We start from the raw sequence: 17,755 nt of genomic DNA on the forward strand, positions 1-17,755 counted from the left end.
CCTCCTGTAATCCTCGTATTCTTAATTTCATTGAACTTCCTTTGGTGATTCTTTTTTTTTTTAAACTTCTTTATTTTTGTTAGCAATTTCTATACCCAAAATGGGGTGCAACTTTCAACCCTGAAGTCAAGACTTGCAGGCTCTACAGACTGAACCAACCAGGCACGCCCACAATTTTTTTTTAATGCAGATCTCCTGACTATGGATTCACTTAACTTTCCCTCATCTGAAGATGTCTTTATGTTACTTTCATTCCTGAAAGATATTTTTGCTGGTTATAGAGACAGTTCTTTTCTTCAGCCATTTATTTCTTGTTCCCATGGTTTGTCATGTGGACTCTGCAGTCATTCAAATTGATTCCCTACATGTAATGTATCATTTTTCTGTCTGTTTTCAAGATTTGTTTTCTTTGTGTTTAGTATTCAGCAATTGGATTATGGTAGATCTGGGTATGGATTTATTTAGATTTGTGCTCTTTGAGATTCATTCAGTTTCTTAAATTTGTTGGCTTATATTTTTTCACCAAACTTGAATATTTCTTTAAATATGTATATTGAATATATATAAATATACGTATATATATACATATATGTGTGTATATATATATACACACACACACACATACATACATACACGCAGGGACACATTTTTTTGTGTGTGAAATATGCGCCTCCCCAATGTGGAACCCAACACGGGGCTTGGCTTCAACTCATGATACTGAGACACAGACCTCAGCTGAAATCAAGAGTTAGAAACTTAGCTGACTCAGTTAACTAGGTGTCCCTAAGTATATTTTTTTCAATCTGCATTTTTTTTTCTTTTCTCCTTCTGGGATTCTGATAGTATGAATGTTAGATTTTTGTTGTTGCCTCATAGTTCTCTGAGATTTCATTATTTTCCTATTGTTTCCTCTTCCCATTGTTCTGATTGCATAACAATTTTTGATTCCTTTTTAAAAAATTCTTTAAAGATTTATTTGATTAAAAAAAGATTTATCTTATTCACTTTTTTATTTAGAGAGAGAGTGAGCATGAGTGGGGAAGATATTGAGGGAGAGAGAGAGAGAAAATCTCAAGCAGAATCCATGTTGAGTGCTGAGCCTGACTTGGGATCCCACGACCCTGAGATCATGACCTGAGTAGAAATCAAGAGTCAGATGCCCAGCTGACCTAACCATCCAGGAACCCCAAACTTACTGATTTCAAGTTCATTTTTTCTGTCATCTGTCATCTGTGTTCTTCTAGTGAGTCCATTCTCTGAATTTTAATTTTTAGTTTTTGTATTTTTCAGTTCTAGAATTTGGTTGCTCTATTTTCTATCTCTTTTCCCTCTCTACTTTCCATTTTCCATCACTATTCTATTTCCACATTTTCCATGTCATATATTCTATTTTGCACATATTTTTCTATTGTGCAAGTGTGTTTGTGGTTGCTTGTTAGAACAGTTTTAGAGCATTTCCTGTAACGTCTTTGTCAGGTAATCCCAAAATCTGAGTCATCTCATTATCTGATGTCTATTGATTGTTATTTTCCATGCGAGTGGAGACTTTTGTGGCTCGTCCTCATATTTTGAGTAAATTTAGTTTGTATCCCGGACATTTGAATGTTATGTTATGAGACACTGGGTCTTGTTTATGTGCAATGAAGAATGTGGATTTTTTTCTAAAGATTTTTTTAGGTACAGGTCACATTGTCCACCAACTGAGCCAGCCAGGTGTCCCTGAATATTTTTTTCTATTTTATAATTTCAAAGCTTTTAGAGTGTTATTCAGGTCTATTGTATATATTTATCTATGGATTGGGCCGAAGTCTCCCCAGTACCTCAGTTCTCAAAGTTCTCAGGATCCTAAATAGGGCCAGATCTATGTATACCTAGGTTGAGCTTGTACAGAGGAGTTCATATTACTGAGTCCTCATTCCAGAGCTTCTCTCTCTGCATTATTGTCCTAGTGGGAGAAATGGTAATTTGTGACTTTTTTATATCCTAATTTGAAGTAGAAGCACATTTTTAAGTTTGAAATTTAACTTATACAATACTTGCCTGGATACATCCTCGCAGGAACTTCCACAGTCCTTGGTGATATAGACACGAAGGAAACACAGTGTGTTCACTGAATAAAAACAGTTGAGAGTGAACAAGAGATACATAACGGAAAATTTTGTAACCTGACAGGATGGATAATCTTGAGCAAGGTGAAGTCTCCTCAGAGTCAGCTTCCATCAACAAGATTGAGAGCCACTTGTGATGCCTCTGACAAAACAAAAAAATAAAAATAAAAAAATAGAATGAATACCTAAGAGTCACGGGGCTGGGGCTGTTGCCCAAAGAACCAGAACCTTGTATTAACCAGGGTTTTCTGAAGTCCTTTTTTACCGCAGGTGAGCAGCTACTGTTTGGCGGAGGGAGTTGTCCTGAGGAATCTGGGCACGTGGGCTGTAGAGAAGGCAAAGGTGTGAAGGACAGTAGGTATCAGCCTTGTGGCATGCTCAGTTAGGGGGTAAAAGCAAGACATACTCATTATAAGAGAGACACCATGGGCCTGGGGTCCTGCTTTTTGTTGGGGTTGAAGGTGGGGGTCTAGGGTCTGGAGGGCTCTCTCCTTAAAACATGACAGTCATACCTAAATGCCTTAGTCAGTTAAGCTACTGACTCTGGATTTCAGCTTAGGTCATGATCTCAGGGTTGTGGGATGGAGACCTGGACTGAGCTGCCCGCTAGGTGCAGAGTCTGCTTGAGATTATCTCTCTCTCTCCTCATCGCCCCCCCCCCCATAAAATAAAGATAATCTAAAAATATATATAAAATAAAATAATATAAACTGGGTATTGGGACTGGTGGCTGGCTCAGTCAGTACAGCCTGTGATGCTGGATATCAGGGCCATGAGTTCAAGCCACACACTGGGTGTTGAGCTTACTTTTAAAAAATGAAACTTTTTTTTTTTTTAAATTGTGCACTAAAATTTTCAAGTCATCATAAAAAAATAGAGAAAATGATTATTTCAAAACCTGGAAAGAGAGAGAGAAAAAAATGGAACAAGAAAACATTTTTAATGTAACTTAAACCATGAAAAGTTAAGAAAGAATCCTAAAATAAGAAAGCAAAATAGAAATCAGAAAATATATGGTAGAAACATATCAAAATATATCAGTAGTGGCACACACATGATACTGTCTAACTAATGCACAATGAAAGTCAGATTGGGAAAAATAAAGGCTTCATTTTATTTACTCCTAATAATAACAGGAAGCACAAGGCAACAAACACATGTAATATTTTCTTGGAATAAAAGGAAATGTTGCTCTACTCTCTATGTTGCTCTATTCTCAGTCCCGTCCTTCATCACCCTTGTCACTGGCCAACCTAACGATGGTACTCTATATTCGACACGCTTTCTTTTTAAAAATTTAATTCAAGTGCAATTAATTAACATATAGTATATTATTAGTTTCAGAGGTAGAGTTCAGTGATTCTTTAGTCTTATAAAACACCCAGTGCTCATAACATCACATGCCCTCATTATTGTCCAACACCCAGTTACTCCATCCTCCCCGCAACTCCCCTCCAGCAGTCTTCAGTTTGTTTCCTGGAGTCAAGAGTCTCTTATGATTCTCTCCCTTTCTGGTTTTGTCTTATTTTATTTTTCCCTTCCTCCCACCACGATCCTCTGTTTGGTTTCCTAAATTCCACATATGAGTGAAATCATATGATAATTGTCTTTCTCTGATTGGCTTATTTCACTTTGCATAATACCTCTAGTTCTAGCCACATCATTGCAAATGGCAAGATTTCATTTTTTTAAAAAGATTTTATTTATCTATTTGACACAGAGAGCAAGAGATCACAAGTAGGCAGAGAGGCAGCCAGAGGGGGAGGGGGAAGCAGGCTCCCCACTGAGCAGAGAACCCGGTGCGGGGCTCAATCCTAGCACCCGGAGATCATGACCTGAGCCCAAAGCAGAGGCTTAACCCACTGAGCAGCCAGGTGCCCCAAGATTTCATTTTTTTGATGGCTGAGTTATATTCCATTGTATATATATATACCACCTTTTCTTTGTCCATTCATCTGTCAAAGGACATGTAGGCTTCTTCTACAGTCTGGCTATTGTGGACATGGATGCTATAAATATTGGGGGTGTGGTACCCCTTTGGATCACTATATTTGTATCTTTTAGATAGATACCTAGTAGTGCAATTGCTCAATCATAGGGTAGCTCTATTTTTAACATTTTGAGGAGCCTCCATACTGTTTTCAGAGTGGCTACACCAGCTTGCATTCCCACCAGGAGTATAAGAGGATTCCCCTTTCTCTGCCTCCTCACCAACACTTGTTTCCTGACCTATTCATTTTAGCCATTCTGACAGGTCTGAGGAGGTATCTCATTGTGGTTTTGATTTGTATTTCCCTGATGCAGAGTGATGTTGAGCATTTTTTCATGTGTCTGTTGCTCATTTCTATGTCTTCTTTGAAGAAATGTCTGTTCATGTCTTCTGCCCATTTTTTGACTGGGTTACTTGTTTGGGGGTCGAGTTTGATAAGTTCTCTATAGACTTTGGATACTAGACCTTTATCTGATAAGACATTTGCAAATATCTTCTCCTATTCTGTTGGTTGCCTTTTGGTTTTGTTGACCGTTTCCTTTGCTGTGCATAAGCTTTTGATCCTGATGGAGTCTCAATCATTCATTTTTGCCTTTGTTTCCCTTGGCTTTGGAGATATGCCTAGCAAGAAGTTCATGTGGATGAGGTCACAGAGATTGCTGCCTGTGTTCTCTAAGATTTTCATGGATTCTTGTCTCACATTTTGGTCTCTCATCCATTTTGAGTTTATTTTTGTGCATTGTGCAAAAATAAACTCAAAACTTCATTCTTCTGCATGAAGCTGTCCAATTTTCCCAACACCATTTGTTGAAGACACTGTCTTTTCTCCATTGGACCTTCTTTCCTGGTTTGTTGAAGATTAGTTGGCCGTAGAGTTGAGGGTCCATTTCTGGGTTCTCTATTCTGTTCCATTGATCTATATGTCTGTTTTTGGGCCAGTCCCACCCCATCTGGATGATTACAGCTTTGTAATAGAGCTTGAAGTCCAGAATTGTGATGCCGCCAGCTTTGGTTTTCTTTGTCAATATTCCTTTGGCTATTCAGGGTCTTTCTAGTTCCATACAAATTTGAAGATTATTTGTTCCAGCTCTGTGGAAAATGTTGATGGTATTTTGATAGGGATTGTTTTGAATGTGTAGATTGCTCTGAATAGAATAGACATTTCTACCAATCTGTGAGCATGGAATGTTTTTCCATTTCTTTGTGTCTTCCTCAATTTCTTTCATAAGTATTCAATGCTTTCAGAGTACAGATCCTTTACCTCTTTGGTTAGGTTTGTTCCTAGGTATCTCAGAGTTTTTGGTGCAATTGTAAATGGGATCTACTCTTTAATTTCTCTTTCTCCTGTCTTGTTGTTTGTGTATAGAAATGCAACTGATTTCTATGTATCAGTTTTATTTCCTGCCACTTTGCTGAATTCCTGAATCAGTTCTAGCATTTTTTGGTGGAGTCTTTTGGGCTTTCCACATAGAATATCATGCCATCTGCAAAGAGTGAAAGTTTGACTTCTTCTTTGCTGATTTGGATGCATTTTATTTCTTTTTGTTTTCTGATTGCTGAGCCTAGGAATTCTAATAGTATGTTGAACATCAATGATGATAGTGAACATCCCTGCCATGTTCCAGACCTTAGGGGAAAAGTTCTCAGTTTTTCCCCATTGAGAATGGTATTCACTATGGCCTTGTTGTATATGGCTTTTTATCACATTGAGGTATGTTCCCTCTATCCCTGCACTGCAGAGAGTTTTAATCAAGAAAGGATACTGTATTTTGCCAAATACTTTTTCTGCATCAATTGAGAGGATAATATGCTTCTTGTCCTTCTTTTATTAATGCAGTGTATCACACTGATTGATTTGTGGATGTAGAACTCCCCTTGCAGCCCAGAGATAAGTTTTACTTGATCTTGGTAAAGAATCCTTTTAATGTACTTTGGATCCTATTGGGTAGTATCTTGGTGAGACGTTTTTGTGCCCATGTTTGCCAGGGATCTTGGTTTGTAATTCTCCTTTTTGGTGGGGTCTTTACCTGGTTTTGGTATCAAGGTAATGTTGGCCTCATAGAAAGAGTTTAGAAGTTTCCCTTTCATTTCTATTTTTTGAAACAGCTTCTGTTCAGTTTTTTAAAAATTTCTTCTGGCTTCAGTTTTGGTAGTTTATAAGTTTCTAGGAAGGCATCCCTTTCTTCCAGAGTGCCTAATTTGTTGGCATATAGTTGCTCATATGTTCTTACACTGGTTTGTATTTCTTCAGTGTTTGTTGTGATCTCTCCTCTTTCATGTATGATTTTATTTATTTGGGTCATTTCCACTTTCTTTTTGATAAGTCTGGCCAGGGTTTTTTCATCTCATTAATTCTTTCAGAGAATCAGTTCCTAGTTTCATTGATCGGTTCTACTGTTCTTTTGGTGTCTATTTCATTGATTTCTGCTCTAATCTTTATTAATTCTCTTCCCCTGCTGGATTTAGGCTTTATTTTCTGTTCTTTCTCCAGCCCCTTTAGGTGTAAGGTGAGGTTGTGTGTTTGAGACTTTTCTTGTTTCTTGACAAAGGCTGGTATTGCTATATGCTTCCCTGTTAGGACTGCCTGTGCTGCATCCCAAAGATTTTGAAGAGTTGTGTTTTCATTTTCATATGCTTCCATGAATTTTAAAAATTCTTCCTTAATTTCCTGGTTGACCATTCATTCTTTGGTGAGATGCTCTTTAACCCCCATGTATTTGTGTTTCTTCCAATTTTTCTCTTGTGATTGAGTTCAAGTTTAAAAGCACTATGGTCTGAGAATATATGGGGAATAATCCCAATCTTTTGGTACTAGTTGAGACCTGATTTGTAATCCAGTATGTGATCTATTCTGGAGAATATTTCCTGTGCACTAGAGAATGTGTATTCTGTTGCTTTAGGATGAAATGCTCTGAATATATCTGTGAAATCCATCTGGTCTAGTGTGTCATTCAAAGCCCTTTTTTCCTGTTGATCTTCTGCTTAGATGATCTGTCCATTGTTGTGAGTGGCATGTTAAAGTCTCCTACTATTATTTTAAGAGTATCAATGTGTTTCTTAAATTTTGTTATTGATTGGTTGATATAATTGGCTGTTCCCAAGTTAGGGGCATAAATATCTACAATTGTTAGATCTTTTAAAACCCTTAAATCATGATTTAGTGTCCATCTTCATCTCTTATTACAGTCTTTGGTTTAAAATATAATTTATTGGATAGGACACCTGGGTGACTTGGGGGTTAAACCTCTCCCTTCAGCTCAGGTCATGATCTTAGGGTCCTGGGATTGGTTTGTGGATCAGACTCTCTGCTTGGCAGGGAGCCTGCTTCCTCCTCTCTCTCTGTCAGCCTACTTGTGATCTCTCTCTGTCAAATAAATAAATAAAATCTTAAAAAACATATATAATTTTTTGGATATAAGAGTTGTTACTCCAGCTTTGTTTTGATGTCCATTAGCATGATAAATGGCTCTCCACCCCCCTCGCTTTTAATCTGGTGGTGCCTTTGAGTCTAAAATGAGTCTCTTGTAGACAGTGTATTGAAGGTTATTTTCTAATCCAATCTGATACCCTGTGTCTTTTGATTGGAGGATTTAGCTCATTTACATTCAGTGTAACTATGGAAAGATGTGAATTTAGTGCCATTTTACTTCCTGCCAAATCACTATACCCGTATATTGTCTGTGTTCCTTTCTGGTCTTTGGTACTTTTGGGCTCTCTCTTCACTTAAAGGACCCCCTTTAATATTTCTTGCAGGGCTGGTTAGTGATCACAAATTATTTTAGTTTCTTTTTGTCTTGGAAGCTCTTTCTTTCTTCTATTCTGAAAGATAGCCTTGCAGGATATAGTATCTTGGCTGCATATTTTTCTCATTTAGCACCTTGAATGTATCGTGCTAGTTCTTCCTGGCCTGCCAGATCTCTGTGGACAGGTCCTCTGCCAGACTTCTTTCTACCCTTGTAGGTTATGGACCTCTTGTCCTGAGCTGCTTTTAGGATTTTCTTTTTGTCTCTGAATCTTGCAAGCTTCACTATTGTACGTCGAGCTGTTGATCTATTTGTATTGCTTTTGAGGGGTGTACTCTGTGTCTCTTGGACTTGAATGCCTGTCTCCTTCCACAGATTATGGAAGTTCTCAGTTATAATTTTTCCAAATAAACTTTCTGCCACCCTTTCCTCTTCCTCTGGGACCCCAATTATTCTGATTTTTTTTTTCTTTTTGGTTTCACTGATCTCTCAGATCCTCTCTTGTGATCCAGCTGTTGTTTATCTCTCTTTTTCTCAGTCTCTTTATTCTTTACCATTTTGTCTTCTATATCACTGACTCTCTCTTCTGCTTCATTTATCCTAGCAGTTAATGCCCCCACTTTTTTATTGAATCTCAGTAGAAGCCTTTTTGATTTTTACCTGATTAGATTCTAGTTCTTTTATTTCTCCATAAAGAGAGAGATTCTCTAGTGTCTTCTATGCTTTTTCAAGCCCAGCTAGTATCTTTATAATCATTGTCTTGAATTCTAGTTCAGACATTGTACTTATATCCATATTCTTAAATCCCTGGCAGTGAGTACTGCCACTTGTTCTCTTTTTTTGGGGTGAATTCTTCTGTCTTGCTCTTATGTCCAGAAGAACAGATGAAAGAGAGGGAAAATACAAAAATAGCAACAATGACACCAGAAAAATATACACTACACAAATCAGAAGAAGAAAGAAACAAAAAAAAAAATGAGAATAAAATCAAAGAAGAAGTTGAACAGAGAAGAAAAATAAACTAGATCCTGGGTGTATTTTGGTCTGTTTGTTTGGAAAAACTCAATCTGAACATAGGAAAGAAAAAAAACCCTAATATATGTGTATATATACATATATATTTATATGAAGTTGAATACAATGAAAGGAAGCAAAAAGGGAAAAATATATAAAACATAAGTGTAAAAATGAAAATTAAAGAAACTTCAAAAAATAACTGATACAGGTAGTGGGTATTATAGAGGGCATGGATTGCATGGAGCACTGGGTGTGGTGAAAAAATAATGATACTTTTATGCTGAAAATAAATAAATGAAAAAAAAATAACTGATACAATAAGAAAATAGCTGAAAAGGAAAGTAAAATATAAAACTGAAGGACTAAAGAATAATAGAAAAAAAAACATGAACGAGATATACTTCTTTCCCCAAGAGCTGGAGTTTTATATTTCTCTATGATTGGTAAATTTGATATTAGCTACAAGTCCCTGCTTGTAGCTTGGTCTTCTGGAAGAGGGGCCTGTTGCACTGATTCTCAGGTTCTTTCCCCAGGTGGAATTGCACCCATTACATGACTTTCAAATAAACTTTAAAGTTTCCATAAAGCAATAACCTGGGTGGCTCAGTCGGTTGAGCATCTGACTTCTGCTCAGGTCATGATCTCAGGGTCCTGCAGTCATGACCTGAATTGGGCCCCGAGCTCAGCGAGGAGTCTTCTTGTTTCTCTCCCTTTCCCTCTGCCATTCTCCCTGTTCATGTCCTTTTTCTCTTTCTCTCCTTCTCTCTCTCTCAATTAAGTAAACAAATAAATAACATAAAATAAGTTGTCATAAAGCAAGTAGGCACTTGAGAAAAATATGGTGATGATCTAAATATACTTTACAATAAATGCATTCTACTTAAATAACTTGTGTGTTAGAAAGTTTTCATCTGCAAAGAAAACATGGTTATAATCAATGTATTATCATTACTAGCACATAAAAGGAATCAAAACTAAAGCTGCTGAAGCTGTGCATAGTTTGAGAGAAAAGAAAGATGGGCATTGGGGTGCTTGGCTGGCTTAGTTGATGGAGCCCCTGACTCTTGATCTCAGGGTTGTGAGTTTGAGCCCCATGTTGGGTACAGCGATTACCTAAATGTACCAAAAAAAGAGAGAGAGAGAAGCATTACTTAGGACAATGACATCAAGATCCTAGCCATGCTGAAATTTGGATTGCTTTTATTGCCATTTTACATATAAGAAAACAGGCTGCTTGACGAAGTCAGTCAAGCCATGATATCAAAATATTATATATATTTTAATTTTTAAAAATAGACTGATTTAATTAATTAATTAATATCTGCACCCAGCATGGGGCTTTAACTCATGACCCAGAGATCAAGAGTCACAAGCTTGGGGCGCCTGAGTGGTTCAGTGGGTTAAAGCCTCTGCCTTTGGCTCAGGTCATGATTGAGCCCCACATCGGGCTCTCTGCTCAGCAGGGAGCCTGCTTTCCTTCCTCTCTCTCTGCCTGCCTCTCTGCCTATTTGTGATCTCTGTCTGTCAAATAAATAAATAAAATCTTAAAAAAAAAGAGTCACAAGCTCTACAGACGGAGCCAGCCAGGCTCCCAAATATATTTCAATTTAAATAAAGTTTCCCTGTCATAATTATAGTATTCCATGCACAATTCAAGAATATTAATATCAACAACATAAACATTAATGTAAATTTATTATTATAAAAACATTTTAAATTGCCATTAGTGGGGCATCTGGCTGGCTCAGTCAGTAGAACGTGCGACTCTTGATCTTGGAGTTGTGAGTTCGAGCCCTACATTGAGTGTAGCGATCACTCAAAACTGAAATGTTAAAAAAAAATAAGATTAAAATGAGTATCAGTAACTGTTGCAGGATTTCCATTCCTTTAATGCCTGCAGTGCTTGGTCACTCTGCTTGGAAGAATGAAAAGATAGACCAGATGAAGAGTGATGGGCAGCCAAGCAAAATTTATGGAGCAGTAGTAAAGTTTATCGAGCGTAGTGTGGAACTCCCAGAGAACGAGGAACCTGAGAGGATTGCCACTGCAGTTCCTGAGTTTACGGTTTTTTTATGGACTTGTTGACAGGCTGTTTTAATCTGATTAACCCTCCAAGCCTCTCATCGCCCAATTAGATTTTTGTCTATGCACTCATTTACCTATCAGGTAGTTGATCACTTGGAGAAAGGGTGGAAGGCTCCTTTTGGGGTGTGTGTGCGTGTAAAGTCCTTTAAATGGTGATTTCCTCTTAGGGTGGGGGCCCTTTGTCTCTGCTTGCTTTTCTTGGAACTATCTTTCATTATACTCCCCTAGCTCAGGGAAGCCATTAGGGTATAAGTAACAGGAGGCAGGGCTTCTTCTATTAAGGGGAGGTCCCTACTTCTCATCTGATTCGGCTTTGGACTTTTCCCTTTGGGGTACTCCTTCCCCAGATAGATAGAACCTAGAGCAGCCTGGAGATCTCCAAGCCACCAGCCCTGCCTTCTCCTTTCTGTACTCCAGGGAAACTGAGAATTAGCTGGTAAGCACTACAGGTAAAGAGCAGATGGTGTGACCTTAGCGGTGGGAGGGACAAATGATAGTAGCTCTTAGCTACAGACTGCCAATTTCCAAACTCCTTTTGGAATCAGCAACCCTGGGGAAGTGGGTTTTCATGACCTCCAGCAGCCATGTGGGTTGTGGTGGATCTGAGTCAGCCAGCTGGCATCTGAGCCAGAAGAAAGCCAAATTAAACTCACTTTTGCAGAATTTGTAATAGACTTTCTTCCTTTTAAAAGACAAACCTTTCTTTTCAATAGAGTAGATTACAGGCACGATAAGACACTTTAGATAAAACTGAGGCTGGGCATGGAACTCCCTCTGGAAGGTGTCTAGCCCCTCAGCTCTAACTGCTGTCCAGCAACTGGCGTTAATCTTCCTGCATTATTCATAGTTTTCTAAATGTATATGAACATTTTTATTTGCTTAGTATCAAGCTGTAATATATCTCTTTAGCAATTTGGCTTTTAATTGGCATTATTTTTGCTTGTTTTTTTAATTTTAAAGATTTTATTTATTTATTTGACAGACAGAGATCACAAGTAGGCAGAGAGGCAGGCAGAGAGAGAGTGAGGAGGAAGCAGGCTTCCTGCAGAGCAGAGAGCCCCACGTGGGCCCGATCCCAGGACCCTGGGATCATGACCTGAGCTGAAGGCAGAGGCTTTAACCCACTGAGCCACCCAGGCGCCCTTTGTTTGCTTTTTATGTTTTTATTTTTGTATCAACCCATGTTTGGCGTGTGGTTCTAATTAATTCCTCAGTTTTTTGTTTTGTTTTAAGTAGACCCCATGCCCAACATAGGGTTTGACCCATTGCCTGAGATTAAGAGTTGAGTGCTTTAATGAATGAGCCAACCAGATGCCCTAATGAGTGCCCGTTAATTACTCCATCAGGTTAATGTAGTGATGGCATTATGGTCCTTGTATCCATTCTTTTTTTTAGATTTCATTTATTTACTTGTCAGAAAGAGAGAGCACACAAGCAGGGGGGAGTGACAGGCAGAGGGAGAAGCAGGCTCCCCACGGAGCAAGGAACCCAATACAGGACTCCATCAAGGACCCTGGGATCATGTATGTCCTGGGCTAGAGGCAGAATTCACACTTAGCTAGTTTCTATTTTCTTCGTCACAGCAAGCAATAACACGGTCAACATTTTCTGTGCATTTCTGGGTGCACATAGGAGACTCATAGAACAGGGTTGCTGATTCAAAGCATTTCAATGTTTGAATCTTTTTTTCCCCCTAGATGTAGCCAAATTATCCTCCAAAGTGGTTGTGTTTTCTCCAAAATCCACCCACTACCAGTTTGAGTCTCTATTGCTTTACATCTTCATTGATGCTTGGTTTTGTCCTATTTTGTTATTTTCATCACGTTTGTGGGCAAGAATGCTATCTCATAGTGGCTTCCATAATCGGTAATGAATCAAAAATCCTTTCTTGGGCACCAGTCTGGCTCAGTGGGAGGAGCACGTGACTTGGTCTTGGGATTGTGAGTTTGAGCCCCGTGTTGGGTGTAGAGATAACTTAAATAAAGTAACTTAAAATCTTTTCAGAACATTTGTGTTTTCCCCTTAAGACTTGTTCAGCCATGTCATCTGCCCATTGTGCTGTTGTTTTTTGCTTTAATATGTCAGGGAATGATGAATTTTATTCCACTTAAGGATTTTTAAGTAATGTTTAGAAAAATCTCCAATGTTGTAGAAAATGGATCATTTAATACGCAAGAATTTTAATTCAGGTACATCTCTTGCTGTTGTAATGAAAGATTATTGAAAAAAAGGTAGGCAGGGACAAGAAGCCCCACCCTAAGAGAAAATCTCTCTTAAAAGCATTTTACACCACCCTGGAATTCTAATTAATTCCACCTTCTCAACTAACTGCCTGATAGATAGATGCTTCAGGGGCAAAAACCTGACTGGGTGACACAGGCTTGGACGGTTAGTCAGGTTAAAACAGCCTGTCAACAAGCCCATAAAAACCCCCCATCCTTGTGAGCTTTGTACTGTTGCTCCAGAAAACCTTCCTATTGCTCCATAAACTTTGCTTTATTGCCTGGCACTCTTCACCTGTTCTACCCTTTCATTCGCACCTTCTCATACCACAGAGAGGTGAGACCAAGAACCAGGGGCACATAGGCAAGAGAAATCCTGCAACACTAGGACTTTGCAGACACTACCTTTTTTACAGACTGAAGGTTTGGGGCCACCAGCATGGAGCAAGGCTACCACTGCTACTTTTCCAATAGCATTTTCTCACTGTGTCTCTGTGTCACATTTTGGTACATCTCACAATGTTTCCAACTTTCATTATCATGATGTGTGTTCTGGTGATGTGCAGTGAGCCATCTTTGACGCTACTGTCGTAATGAACCATGCTTTCATAGGATGGTGAACTTGATCATCACATGTTGTGTGTGTTTTCACTGCCCCACTGGCCTGCCTCTCCCCATCTCTCTCCCTCTCATCAGGCCTCCCTAGCCCCTGAGACACATCACTGTTGAAATTGGGCTAATTAATACCTTGTCAGTGGCCTCAGTGTTATCCAACACATGGAAGATAAGGAAGAGAAACAGCCTATTGCTGATGCAGAGAAAGTTTAATGGTCTGGATGGAAGATCAAAGCAGCCCCAACATTCCCTTGAGCCAAAGCCTCATCCAGAGCAAGGCCCTGACTCTCCTCCATTCTCTGATGGCTGAGAGAGGTGTGGGGGCTGCAGAGGACAAATCTGAAGCTAGCAGAGGTTGGTTCGTGAGGCTTAAGGAACAAAGCCGATTCCATAATCTAGACATTGCAAGGTGGTGTGTGCAAAATGAAGCTGTTCCTTCTTCCCATTCTCTGTGTTTTTTTCCCTCCAGTTTTTTATCCCACCGTGTTGCTGCAAATTCTTATGCAGATGCCAGATGTCTTCCGGAGTTGTTTTTGTTTATGGATAGCTGTGTAATTACTGATCTTCATCAAGGGAATGGGAGGCTGCTGCCATCTTAGTGATATTACTTCTCTGATCTGGGAGTTACTTCCATATCTCTTGTATTTGCACATAGAGGGTTAACACAGAAAATAAAATAAAATAACTTTTAAAGTTCATAATCTGGGGCACCTGGGTGGCTCAGTGGGTTAAAGCCTCTGCCTTCGGCTCAGGGTCCTGGGATCGAGCCCCACGTCGGGCTCTCTGCTCCGTGGGGAGTCTGCTTCCTCCTCTTTCTCTGCCTGCCTCTCTGCCTACTTGTGATCTCTGTCTGTCAAATAAATAAATAAAATCTTTAATAAATAAATAAATAAATAAAGTTCATAATCTTTTCTGGGTCTCTCTTGCATGCGCCTAGCATTACTGGAAACAAATCAACTGATGTATTTCTATTGAATGGACAATAAGCAATTTGTGCTATGGTGTGGAGATAGAACAACTAATATTTATCTGCAAGTTTTTCCAACTTCTCTGAATACAAAAGTCTGTTCTTTTCTCAGGATTAATAGAGACGTAGCTGAGAAATAAACACACCAGCTGATCAGTGAGAAAAGATACCCTTAAGGAAGAGATCCAGGAGATGTCCTCTGAGAGATCCAGAAGATGCTCTCTGACATGGAGAAGGTATGTATCTACCCTTTGAGGGCTCTTGATGGATTGATTCCTCCATATCTCATTGATGTTCCACATAATAGAGTACTTGGCTTTTTTTTTTTTCCCAAGAAAAGGCTCTGCTTGCATTTCTTTAAAAGATTTTATTTATGACAGAGAGAGAGAGAATATAAGCAGGGTGGATGGGTAGAGGGAGAGGGAAAAGAAGATTCCCCATTGAGCAGGGAGCCCGATGTGGAGCTCAATCCCAGGACCCTGGGATCATGACCTGAGCTGAAGGCAGAGGCTTAATGACTGAGCTCCCCAGACACCCCTCTGCTTACAGTTTTACTTATTCACTTGTCTCATCAAACCAGAAGGGGAAAACCTGCCTGGGCACCCAGATGTATTACTTAGACTTCTTCTCTCCCTTGTGGGGTAATATTACCTTGGTCTGACCACACAATTTCATACTTGACCACAAACAAGTCTATGGATGTTCCTCCAGCTCTTTCCCTGATGCCATGGCCATGCTTTTGACCACGCCATAGCACCAGGCAAGCCCACTAAGCTCCATCCATGAGTCCTGCTCCTCCCCAGAAGCATGCTTTCAGAGTTTCATGTCTCATCTGTGACCAATTCACACATTTTTTCATTGTCCTAGAACTTGCAATAAATGAATTGGACAAAGATTCAGCTACTATGGCATGTGTAGAATCCCCACAGGCCAGGGAATAAGGAGGATCACTGAAATGGGTTATTTTCTCTGGGATCACAATGTTTTCTAATTTGGGTACCAAGTAATATTGTCCTTCTATGATTACTCAAAACAAGGATTTGTGTTATATCCTTATTTTTAAAATTTTATTTATTTATTTTTAAAGATTATATTTATTTATTTGACAGACAGAGATCACAAGTAGGCAGAGCAGTAGGCAGAGAGAGAGGAGGAAGCAGGCTCCCCGCTGAGCAGACAGCCCAATGGGGGGCTCGATCCCAGGATCCTGGGGTCATAGCCTGAGCCAAAGGCAGAGGCTTAACCCACTGAGCCACCCAGAAGCCCCTGTGTTATATCCTTATTTAAAAGTCAGAAAACCAATACTTAGCCCAGAGAGTGAAGCCACACTTTTGATATAAGTATACGTTCTAGGAAATGGTGATGCCGGCCTGTGGATTCTTGTCTCTTTGGTCTCCGTAGTCACGACAAACTCACACTAAACAGATATTCCTTTGGCGGAAGGATAATTCATCCAGTGTTGTGCAACTTTATAAAAGTTCCCTCCTTTTTAGGACCAGTGAAGGATGGCACAAGAAGAAGGAATTTCTTACCGCTTACTTTAGAAGAAGTAGTATCATTAAACAAGTTATATACAAGTCTGTAGTCAGTCTTAGCAGGTATTACATATAGATGTGATGGACTTGAAGGGCTGAGAGTCCAATGACGCATGCCCCCTGAGATGCCATCACTGTCTGCTGAGCAGGGACAGAGGAAGGGTTAACACTGTGAAATAAGTGGATCTCCGAGTGGACATCAGGGAATGCCATTCTGAAGATGGAACATAAAATTTGTGCTACTTCCTTTCCATCACAGCGAAGAGACTGTCCCACCACCAAGTTCATTGCACACAATGAAATCACAACTCCCCTTGTGTCTTCCCAGGCTGTGTGGGTGCTGCTGGTTTGGAAGCACAAACCCATCAAGTCAAAGTCAGATGGTCTCCCAAACTCTTCGGGACTCACCCTCTATACAGTACAGTAGGTAAGGGACACTATATTCAGTGGGGGAAAAGGGAAGATTTTGGATCTTCTCACAGAGATTTGCATAAAAATCAGTGTGTTTGTCCTTTCTTTTTTGTCATTATAACTTTTTATTGTGAGATAGTTTAAGACTGATGGAAGTAACGAAAATAGTACAGAAGGAGCCAAAATGTACACTCAACCAAGCTTCCTCTAATGATAATAACTTTTATAACAATAGTCATTGTCAAAACTAGGAAACTGACACTGACTCAGTACTATTAACTCAGATACAGGCTCTGTCTCAAGGTAATATTTGACAGGCTGGAAAATGCTGCTGCTGAACACAAGAATTCCTCAGTTGCTTCATCCATCCACCCCTTCTCAAAGATCCCCTTTATTTGGTTGAACCAATGCCAGATACGGCAGTGCCAGTCTCTAGTCAGCTGGCTGGAGCAGATGATTAAGGTCAAGGCCATCAATAGAATTCCTGCCATGAAAGACATACTTCATATCCGTATTCATATTCATATTATATTCGTGTCTACTATGGAAACCGTTGGCCATTTGTGGTGTTTGAGCACTTGAAATAGGACTAATTCAAGTGGGGAATTGATTTCCAAATTTAATTATTTAAATTTAAGTTTAAATAGGCACAAGTGGCTAGTGGCTATCATATTAGATCCTGAAGGTCTTGGCCCAAAGGACATTCCCTTGTTCCTAACCCCAGCCTTGATCCCAGCCAGGAAAAGGAGACAAGAACCCAGTTGTCAAGTGTGAAGAGGAAAAGATCTAGCTTAGGGCTTTCCAGTTCCATATCTGGATGAGGATCCCCAGTGGAAGAAGAAAACAAGACTGATATCCATCATTTCCCTCCCTCTTAGCATCCTCATGTGTCCCTTACCACATGGAGACTGGAGGTAGAAGAGGAGCCTTAGTACTATGTGGGTCATTATAACACATACATAATCTCACTGATGTCGTGGAATTTTAATCACAATAGAGTCCCATTCTCTTGGACACAGCGATGGATGAAGGCAGAATGTAAGCTAGGAATCTTCTCCTTAC

General features: G+C 39.5%; 1 protein-coding gene across 1 annotated transcript in view; it reads left to right on the forward strand.

The window, feature by feature from the left end:
• The window catches only part of LOC132005909 (caspase recruitment domain-containing protein 8-like), a 34,954-nt gene that overhangs the window by 1,242 nt on the left and 15,957 nt on the right, over nucleotides 1–17,755 (forward strand). Inside the window, 2 exon segments of the mRNA XM_059383421.1 lie at nucleotides 14,860–14,983; nucleotides 16,611–16,709. Of these exon segments, the coding sequence (XP_059239404.1) occupies nucleotides 14,940–14,983; nucleotides 16,611–16,709 (143 nt within the window). The 5' untranslated portion in view covers nucleotides 14,860–14,939.

Source organism: Mustela nigripes, chromosome 17 (genome assembly GCF_022355385.1).
Source record: "Mustela nigripes isolate SB6536 chromosome 17, MUSNIG.SB6536, whole genome shotgun sequence".
NCBI classification, from domain to species: Eukaryota; Metazoa; Chordata; class Mammalia; order Carnivora; family Mustelidae; genus Mustela; species Mustela nigripes.